The following is a 9,776-nucleotide window of genomic DNA, read 5'->3' as shown; positions in this document are numbered from 1 at the left end:
ATTTAGAAAATGGGTGGTTAACTGAGAGAATTCACGATGAATTAGGTAACGAAAGTGCTGTAGGAAAAGTGTGTTACCATAACATTACACATCATCATTCTTTCTTTTTTGTTTTTATCTTTTTCTTTTTCTTTCATCTTTTTATCTTTTTCTCTTCAGATCTTGATGCTTTTATTATTATTATTGTTCGAGGATCTTTTTTTTAATTCCTTTCTTCTTCCCTTTGCTTTTACGTTTTTTTTTTTTTTTTTCTTCTTTCTTCAGCCTTTTTTTTTTTGTGTGCGGTGCACGGTAGGCTCAATTATTTATTTATTTGAATCTTGATCTTGTAGTGTTTATTTGTTTGTTTGTGATTTATCTTCGTATAATCGACTGAATTGCATTACTCGGGGATAATGGATGACGGTACACGTATTTCCGAAGAGGTGGAGGTGTTCCTTCGCGCTGCTCGGGCTAAAGACACTGTCAAATGTGCAGAAGCTCTGAAGCAAAAACCTGACCTTATAAATTCCGTTGAGGCTGGTGGTTTCGCAGCGCTTCACTTTGCTGCTTTCAATGGTGATCTCGACATGATTCGCATGTTGTTAGAGTATCACCCAGACTTGGAGCTCAGGAATTATGATGGCAACACACCATTGATTATGGCAGCAAAGGGTCATCAAAATGAGGCCATACGACTTTTGGTGGATGCTGGTGCTGATGTAAACTTCAAAACACCTACAGGAGGAACAGCTGCTCATTTTGCGGCATCAATGGGTTACGTGGACACTGTTCGCCTTTTGGTGGAACTTGGTGCTGATGTTCTTCACTTAAATTGTGAAACAGGAACTGTACTTCATTGGGCTGCTCATTCAGGAGATCCAAATTGTATTGGGGCAATGATTTATGAATTCAAGCTCCCAATTGATGTTAAAGATGTTCATGGTGGAACAGCCCTCTTTACTGCACTTTTTATGAAGAAAGTTGAAGCAGTGGAATTCTTGCTTGAGCATGGTGCAGACCCAGAAGCAGTTATAGAAGGAGATCTTTCTACTCCACTCCATATTGCTGTTGAACATGCGAATACTGAATGTGTAAAGCTTCTTTTAAGCTTTGGGGCTAATCCCAATGTTGTTAATAAAAGTGGTGAGACACCAGTAATGCTGGCAGAGAAGGCTGGAAATAATAGCGCACTCAAGGAGTTGCAAAAACCTGTTCTTACTGAAGAAAAGCGGAAGGAAGAGGCTGCCCGTTTTAAGGCCCAGGGGAACAAAGTTTTTGAAAGTGGTGAGAACGTAAAAGCTGCAAAGTTCTATACTTTGGCAATACATATGGATAACAAAAATCATGTGTACTTCAGTAATCGAGCTGCAGCTTATTTTAATCAACGACATTACATGGGAGCATATTGGGATGCCCAGCGATGCCTCGTCTTGGCCCCTGAATGGCCTAAGGGATACTTCCGTAAGGCTGCTACTGAACTTGCCATGAAGAAGATCGATGAGGCACTTCAAACCTGCGACCAGGGACTGCGTCTTGACCCCAAGAACAAAGATCTTTTAACTACAAAGGAAGAGGCCCGTCGACGAAGGGGAAATTAAGGTACATACACAGTTACCCTTTAATATGTTTTGTTTTTGTTTTGTTTAAGGATGACTCTTTTCTTCCCCCGTGCGGTTAACCTCAGAGTTGAGGGACAAAAATACGAAGAAGAAGAAGAAAAAAAAAAAAAAAAAAAAACACCAACAAGGAACACTGGTTTCCTCTTCTCTAGATGTAGCATTCTTGAATGCTTTGTGAGCCTATTGGGGGACTTAATATGGACTTAAAGAAAATAGATGAACGACGAAAAAAATGAATATTCCAGCGCGTACATAATATATATGTAAACGTTTATGTGTTCATTGATTTATGTACACGTTTTTTCCGTTTTTATTTTTTGTTTCGTCCTTTTTTTTTCGTTGTTACTTCTAAATTTTTCTTGTGATAACTATAAATAAAAATATGTATGTCTATGTATATACATGTGTCTAATGAATTATCCCTTTCTTTTCTACACAACCTTTCAGACTTTTTTTGGATTTTTTTTTGTTGAAGGAATTAGAGATTCGATGAATACCTTTGAAAAAGAGGTGATAATTAGGGCAATGTCGAAGTGTCTGTCGACCACTGATGGACAGGATAAGTTACTTAAGGGTAGTGGTGCATTAATGAAGCTTTTGTTTTGTTTTTGTGGAATAAAATCACTTCTTGATTTTGCTGACTCTGCCTCTGAAGGGCGGTCCCTCCTGCGATTGTTGTCATGGTTATCCAATCTTCAAATTGTATACAATACCCTCCAAAAAGACCCCTCTGGTATAAGAGATGTTATCTATTTAGCTCGTATTATTGGTGATGGTATTTTTAAGATTTGTGATAATGTTGCCTTTCTTGGGATTAAATTTCAAGGATACACGGATGTCTCTCAAGATTTTGCCCGTGCCTCTCGTGCTGGACTTTTCTGGGGATTCTTTGCAGCTGTGATGCTCAGCTTATATGATTTACGGTACGATCGTTATACTGTAAACAATAAAAGGCGTTACATTACACTCGTTCAAAATCTATGCGACTTGCTGACCGCAGCTTCTACTATTCGTTTTGCAGGATTTGAAATGAATCTTTTTTGGCAATCTTTGCTGACTTTGGTTAGTGTTTTATTGAGCTGCGCAGACTGTTTTCGTGCGGCCACCATTAAAGCCAAAACATCATAATTGGTAATGATGTGATAGGAGAGTTATTTCTTCTTGTATATATTGCATGTGATATATTTTATTTATTTTTATTTTTATTTTTATTTCCTTATGATGCGATAATGGCGTCTTTATATATAGTTAAACAGAATATGAATATAGGAGAGTAGGCAGGGATGAAATGATAATCCTTTAGTGGTATTCACTTTACAATGACACCAGCCTCTTGCAGTACTTTTTATTCAAGTAGTTAAATATGTATATAAATATATGTACTAATATCGATGTACGTACTTTTTTTTTTTTTTTTTTACCCTATGTTTTATTTTTTCTCTTTATTTTTTCTTTTTATTTTTGCATTATTATTTTCACCTGTGGTGTAGGACTTCCAGGTGTGTGTATTCAAAGTGATGACAACCATCTACCAAGCTGTTGAAACCTCTACGCTGAAGGACCGTTGCCGTATCGACCTGCTGGACGGCGCAGCGCAGCTTCAACGCCACAGTGAGACACTGCCAAAGAGGGAATTAACAGTGGCAGCGGCTGATCTCCCGCAATGCACATTCGAAACAACAATCTCACGGGCAACAAAGACACACTACAGTCAGGATGAATCTGCGATGCAGCGTTTTCTCACGGAGAAGGAGGCAAACCAGGAAAGAACTATGCAGGCCTCAAGCTCTACGTACTTCAAGAAATACAATACTGTCTTCAGAGGTGCACTGCCACGCTCGGAGCCATTTCGTGAGACCCGTGACCGCAATGAACTGACAGGACGAGAAAAAGATTTTGTTCATCGATACGCGGAGGCCGCAGTGAAAAAACCACTTGAACGTGAACAAGTTGATGACACACCGACGAAGACTGCAAGAGAAGCATATAAGAAAGCCTTTCGTGAGTACAAAGGACGAGACCCTACTGAGAAGGAGTTGGAAGAAGTGGGAAGACTTTGGTTTGCGTACACAGAAGATGGTACTGTTGGTGTCGTACAAAAACCTCATTTCCACGGTCCGCATTCACATGTATCTATTTGTAACCGACGGTATGCACAGTGTGTCAATCAGGTCTACAAAAATGAACTTCCACCTGTTCGTGCCGCACGCAGCCGTTTTCCTGGTCCTATTCCTGTATGGTCATCAACTCAGAATACGTATACGATGGTTGCAGGAGATACATACGTACCAGGACTACATAATGTCAGCAAATTCGGATCAGTTTCTTTTTAGATAATTTATTGCTTTTCAACTATATGCTTTATTGCATACTACATTCACTCTTTTATATAAGTTTTGATGTTCCTATATTTCTCTTTGAGTAATGATATGTATTCTCTCTTTCTGTTTTTGTTTATATATATATATATATATCTGGATTTATCTCTATCTTTGAATGGATGTTTCTGTGTCGAATTTGTCACCCCATTAAAGGAAATATTAGGCCCTATAACTTTTTTTTTTTGAAATTTTATTTCTTACACTCTCTTTTTATTTTTCTTTTTATTTTCTAATATGAAGAAAAATATCATTAGTGACTGAAAAATATCGTGAAAAATGGTAGAGAGGACAGCAGATCAGCGTATACGCACGACAGAGTGGGAGGATATTCAATATAAACACGGCAATCGCGTAGGAAAGTACGCCACTAATGAACTCGGTATTCTTGCGCAAAAGATTGCTGATGAGAATGTGAACACATGTTTAAAAGCATACGATCCCCACGAAGAGCGCGTGCGTGACAAAATGGAACGAGGGGGTTATGATACAGAGCAGAAGGAAGGAGAGTCTGGTGTAGATCACCTTTTGACAGGAGAAGGTAGTGATGATGATGATGATGAGGCTCTAGCGGCATTTCGTAGGAAGCGTTTAGCAGAACTACAGCGACAACAGGAGGCACAACGATTTGGTGTTCTTCGTCATATCTCAAGTGGAGATTACACGACTGAAGTTACAGAAGCCTCTGCAAATAACTGGGTTGTAGCTCTTCTCATCAAACCTGGTAATAATGATTGTGAAAAACTTCTTTCTGTCATGAAAGTAGCGGCACAGCGGCATCGTGATGTAAAGTTTCTCTCTATGATTTCAACCGAAACCATAAAGAACTTTCCCGACCGACATCTTCCCTGTGTCTTATTGTACAAAAATAAACAACTCCAGCAACAACTCACTGAGCTAAGAAGCTGGACTTCGAAACGTAATGAACTATCGTTAGAGTCTGTAGAACGAGTCTTACACCACTACGGTGTAATTCACAAGGAGGAGTTTGATGTAGAGGAGGAAGAGGATTGAAAGATGTTTTTTTTTTTTTTTTTTGTTTTGCGCTCGTGTGTGTGAGTTTCATGTTTTCCTTCTCTTTTTTTTTCTATATCTTCTCTTTTGCTTCTGTGGGAAGAAGGTTGGATACTTCGGTATTATTGCGGCTAGACAATTTGTACTTATTTTATTAACCCATACTATCCTTCCTTTTTCTTTTTTTTTTTCTTTCTCTATTTTTTTTTTTTTATGTTTTTATTTTTATTGATAGTAATTATGTCTGTTGATGGAGTCATCATAACAGACATGCGCCGTGTTCTTTCAGATTCGGGATTGTCGCCCTTTTTTTTTCTTTTATGTGGACCAAATGGGTCGGGAAAGTCTACTACTATGCGTGCAGTGCTTGAAGGTGCTGCAGCACATGGTATGAGTATTATAGATGGTATGCCAAGTATAGATGAAACGAATACAGAAACAACAACATGGTGTGTTGAAAAAGCGCGATTGTTTGTTATTAATTATAATCTTTTGAGATCTCATGATATATGTGAAAATTCAATGAATTTAGTCTATCCTCAGGGGACAGTTGTATTTCTGGATGATATCCATGCTATTGATTATCTTCTTCGTGTTCATGCATTATCGCATCGTCTTGAATTGATGGTGCGTCGTTTGCTTAGATCACCACGCTGTCTGTTGGTAACATCATCGACTGATATGTATCATGTGCCAGAGTGGCTTTTAGCGATTCGAAGTCCTATAACGTACCAATTACGAGAACTTTCTTCAGGAGCTGCACGCCGATATCTTCGTTCTCTCCCAGATGGGGATATCTTTATGAAGTGTGCTAGTGCTAATGCTAATGAGAAGAGTACTGAATTGGCGTCAGGTTTTCGAACACATAGAGCCTTCATACTATCTCTATGTCATGCTAGGTTCACACATTTTGCGTCTAAGCCGACTGATACTGCAGCTTTATTGAATGCTGTCGGTCAGTCATCATTAGCACATCAGGTATTATCTAGTAGCGATAAACTTTATGGTCTTGATGCAGTCTCAGAGCGGATACATACATTTGTTCAGCTTTTTATAGGTCGAGATGATCAGGCAGGTTTTGGTCGTCTTGCTTCTTTAGCGTCTACAACTGGTATTTTGTTGCATGGTCCTTCAGGCTGTGGCAAGACAGCTTTAGTGATGAGGCTTGCGGAGTTATACTCTGATAGATTTTTTTTTGTTAACTGTGCTACATTGTTCTCCAAGTACCTCGGTGAGAGTGAACAGCGTCTGCGTGATGTGTTTATGCAAGCCAGACGCCGCACGCCATCTGTTCTTGTTCTAGATGATGTTGATATTATTGGTACCTCCCGTGGTTCTCTCTCCGATGGTGGTAGTGGTTCAGGCTTGGATGTAACAAAGCGAATGCTTGCGGCGCTTCTATGTGAACTAGACGGCCTTCTAGATAACACACGCATTCTCGTCATCGCTACTACCAGTTCACCTAATACACTTGATACAGCTCTACTGCGACAGGGACGTTTTGAGACAGTTCTATATGTGCCACTTTTAAGTTTTGAGGCAGGACGAGAAATGTCGCTTGACTTTTTTACGTCTTTTGATGATGCTACAAACTCTACAGCGGATAAATTGAGTCTACTTGTTGCAGCATATGCGGAGGGGTGTACAGCGGCATCGTTGAAGTTATTTCTTCGAGAGTTGTTAGAACACCAACTTGAATCTGCAGAGGAGGGAAAAAATGAAAACAGCGGAATGACAATAACAATTCGTATGCCAACGGAGGATCTTGTATGTGCCGCTCTTATGGGGAACACCGTATTAAAACGTATAAAGTATGAGTTTTGCACCTTGTAAATAATAAAAAAAAAGAAGAAAAGAGAGAATTTCAATCCCCCTTTTTTTTTTAATTTTCTTATCTCTATTTTATTTTATTTTTTGATATTTTTTTTTTTTTTTTGCTTCTCTTGTCATTATGTGATCCCTTGTGTAGTTGTACTATAGAGCTTCTTTTTTTTTTTCTCTTTCTCTTCTGTTATCAGTGTTTGGTGGTCTATGGAATACAAGTCCCCCTTTGAGCTTCGATTGCAACTGTTGGATTCTAGCAGCCCCTCATCCGCGAAGGGACGACAACGAAGAAGGAGCAGTCCGTCTGGTGTTGTGGGCCAGGCGCCCGCCACCAACTCTGTTCAGAATGATACGTTGGTGGAGGGTGATCCTGACGACCCCACTGCTCTGGTCCGTGAACTGCCGGCCTTGGATAAACTCAATGCACTTAACGCCTCACTGAAAAATGAAGAGGCAGTGCAAAATTATGTGGAGGCAAAAAACCTTTCTGTTGAAGAAGCTGCAAAATATATTATGGAAAATGGAAGCACAGGTCAGAAGATGTCTTTGTTTCAGCGCCTAGGTGAAACTCTAATTGGCTTGGACATGGCAAGTATATCTCAAGTTTTAATGATTGTCGTGGATTTTATGTGGGTTCAAGATCCAGAGTTACAGTGTTTCGCACCAGGAGCTTTGCTTGAGGTGCTTCCATTGCTGAATAATACAGTTGCAAGAGAACTAATGATGGTGACGAGTACAATGCTAAGCGTCAAAACAGCAGAGGTTCGTATAGCATGGAATAAACTTTTCCTTTCTTTTGTTGACTATCTTAGCATCAAACATCTTGAAAACGACGTGGTGCCTTTGGCACTTAAAAAAACAGAACATGTGGAACCGCAGGATCAGCGTGAACTTAGTTGTGATCTCATCGGTGCCGTTTCTTCTCACTTACCACGTGATATTGTGGAACGAAGATTATTAAGCAAAGTTTTGGCATTATGTCAAGATACCAATGTAGGAGTTAGATGTCACATGTGCCAGCAATTAGGCATTGTTGCTCGTTCACTGGGTGTAGATAAAGCAAAGGAAAAAATTGCCCCAGAATTATTTGAGCTACTTAATGATGAAGATCAAACTGTTTCTCGTGCAGCTTTTTCTTGTTTAGTTGATTTAGTGGAATTTTTTGGTCCTGCGTACCGTCGAGAACATTTGTATCCTATTATCAAAACCTTTATATCTAATCCACCAGAGGAAGTGGTAAGCCTTATTGTAGGCGAATTTGGACGATTTCTTTGGGAGATTAAAGGGGATATTCAAACCAACGAAGATGTTATGTTATTCGCAAATTTTTATCAAAATGCCGCTTTAAAAGGCGATGATGCAACCCGTCTTAGGTGTGCTTACAATTTGCCTTCTGTTACTGCGTCTTTACCTATTTCAGTATTTCCCACATATTTAGCTCCCTGCTGTGAGGCACTTGCTACTGATCCTTCTGAACCTGTACGAAGAAGTATAGCTGCTGGTCTGCATGAATTAGTTTCTCTTCTTGGTGATAAAGCAGCAGTACATCTTCGTAAACCTTTTTTAGATTTATTGGGAGATTCTAAAAAGAGTGTTCTAAATGCACTTTCTGTTAATACATCTACTTTACTTGATTGTTTTGTACGACAACTCAAATTAGTTGATCGTGTGGCGTTCTTCTCTAGTATGGAAGATGTATTACTTCGACTTGTTGTGCGTGCTGAACGAGACTGGCGAATTATGGACTACGTACTGAATATTCTTTTATCATATTATAAAGAAATGCAAGAATCTACTTTGTATGATAAATTCTTGCCTATTCTTCTTAAGTATGAGCGGTACGGAGCATTTTGTCTCAAAAATCGCTGCGCCGAAATGTGCGTTAAAATCGGTGCGAGCTTGTCAAATGTAAACAATAAGGTACAGTTTTTTAGCAAGCTAAACAATGAGTATGCTCATAGCCCTTCTTGTCTTGTTCGTCAAGGATATTTACGTTATGTGAGGGCTGCATGTGAGTTATTTTCACGACGATTCATCCGTGAAAGGATGCTTGAATGTTGTTTTGAGCTACAACATGACCAGATGGAGTTAGTACGATTAGAACTAGCGCGTTTACTTCCATCATTGCGCAAAGTGCTTGAACCTATTGCCCCAGGTAGTGTACTTGAGGAGTATCAAGATATGGTACACCGGTTACAAATGGATGAAAGTAGTGAAGTACGAGCTGTAGCACAAGAGAGTCTGGATATAATAGAACGGCGAGATCGCGAACTGAAACGTGATGCCGGTAAAGCTAAACTTGAGGAGGATAACAGGGAAGACAGACGCCGTGAACAGGCGGAGGGACAATTGTTAGATGTTGCTAAGGAATTTGATAAGGCAGAGCGACGCTCAAAACTTCGTGACTTATTGAAAACGGAACGGGAAAAAGAACAGGCAGAGTCGGTGCGCAAAGCTGTTGTTGGCCGACGTACTCTGAAGGGTCCAACACAGCACGTTACACGTTCTATACCCAAAGCACATTCACCGACTATTAGTAACGTGACTCGCCAAAAGAGATTACAGTAGTGTAGATGGACAAAATGGAAAGGGTGGAAGGAAAAACAAAAAAAAAAAAAGAAAAAAAAGATAAAAGTTGAAAAGCTGTAGACATCCACTTGACGTGTAACGTAATAAGGTGACACTATGAGAATAGTTGTAAAATTTCACGTCCTCCATTTTTTTCTTTTTTTTTTTGTTTGTATTTGCTGTCAATGATTTCTTTCACAAAGTGAAAAATGACTTTATGGAAACGTACCCCTTTCTGATGTATCTGTATGTCCCCTAGAAGCTATATCAAGTTCAATCAAGTTTGTTTTCTTCACACCTGCTTCTGACAAACTCTCGTCCCACATCTGTCACCTGCTGAAGCTGCGCTGAAAAGAAACCAAGGAAGAGAAGGACAAAAAAAAAAAAAAAA

At 39.5% G+C, this 9,776-nt stretch overlaps 6 protein-coding genes across 6 annotated transcripts; all 6 read left to right on the top strand.

Annotated features, from left to right (window-relative positions):
• Positions 1-395: 395 nt before the first annotated feature.
• TM35_000431820 (putative ankyrin repeat family protein) lies at positions 396-1,580 on the top strand (the record flags this gene model as incomplete). The annotated part of the gene is made up of 1 exon (XM_029030081.1): positions 396-1,580. One exon carries the CDS (start codon positions 396-398, stop codon positions 1,578-1,580), a length of 1,185 nt encoding a protein of 394 aa, XP_028878680.1.
• Positions 1,581-2,090: 510 nt separating this feature from the next.
• On the top strand, positions 2,091-2,729 carry TM35_000431810 (putative glycosomal membrane protein; the record flags this gene model as incomplete). The annotated part of the gene is made up of 1 exon (XM_029030080.1): positions 2,091-2,729. One exon carries the CDS (start codon positions 2,091-2,093, stop codon positions 2,727-2,729), a length of 639 nt encoding a protein of 212 aa, XP_028878679.1.
• Positions 2,730-3,118: 389 nt separating this feature from the next.
• On the top strand, positions 3,119-3,934 carry TM35_000431800 (uncharacterized protein; the record flags this gene model as incomplete). Its single annotated transcript, XM_029030079.1, has 1 exon — positions 3,119-3,934. One exon carries the CDS (start codon positions 3,119-3,121, stop codon positions 3,932-3,934), a length of 816 nt encoding a protein of 271 aa, XP_028878678.1.
• A 324-nt stretch (positions 3,935-4,258) lies between these two features.
• Positions 4,259-4,993, top strand: TM35_000431790 (uncharacterized protein; the record flags this gene model as incomplete). The annotated part of the gene is made up of 1 exon (XM_029030078.1): positions 4,259-4,993. The coding sequence occupies one exon, from the start codon at positions 4,259-4,261 to the stop codon at positions 4,991-4,993; it is 735 nt and encodes a 244-aa protein (XP_028878677.1).
• A 270-nt stretch (positions 4,994-5,263) lies between these two features.
• On the top strand, positions 5,264-6,826 carry TM35_000431780 (ATPase domain protein; the record flags this gene model as incomplete). Its single annotated transcript, XM_029030077.1, has 1 exon — positions 5,264-6,826. The coding sequence occupies one exon, from the start codon at positions 5,264-5,266 to the stop codon at positions 6,824-6,826; it is 1,563 nt and encodes a 520-aa protein (XP_028878676.1).
• A 198-nt stretch (positions 6,827-7,024) lies between these two features.
• On the top strand, positions 7,025-9,385 carry TM35_000431770 (serine/threonine-protein phosphatase 4 regulatory subunit 4; the record flags this gene model as incomplete). Its single annotated transcript, XM_029030076.1, has 1 exon — positions 7,025-9,385. The coding sequence occupies one exon, from the start codon at positions 7,025-7,027 to the stop codon at positions 9,383-9,385; it is 2,361 nt and encodes a 786-aa protein (XP_028878675.1).
• Between the last annotated feature and the right edge of the window lie 391 nt (positions 9,386-9,776).

The sequence above is a fragment of the Trypanosoma theileri genome, assembly GCF_002087225.1.
Source record: "Trypanosoma theileri isolate Edinburgh chromosome Unknown TM35_Tth_43_V1, whole genome shotgun sequence".
In the NCBI taxonomy this organism is placed as follows: Eukaryota; Euglenozoa; class Kinetoplastea; order Trypanosomatida; family Trypanosomatidae; genus Trypanosoma; species Trypanosoma theileri.
The sequence above is the reverse complement of the archived record's forward strand: the minus strand, read 5'-3'. Positions and strand labels throughout refer to the sequence as shown.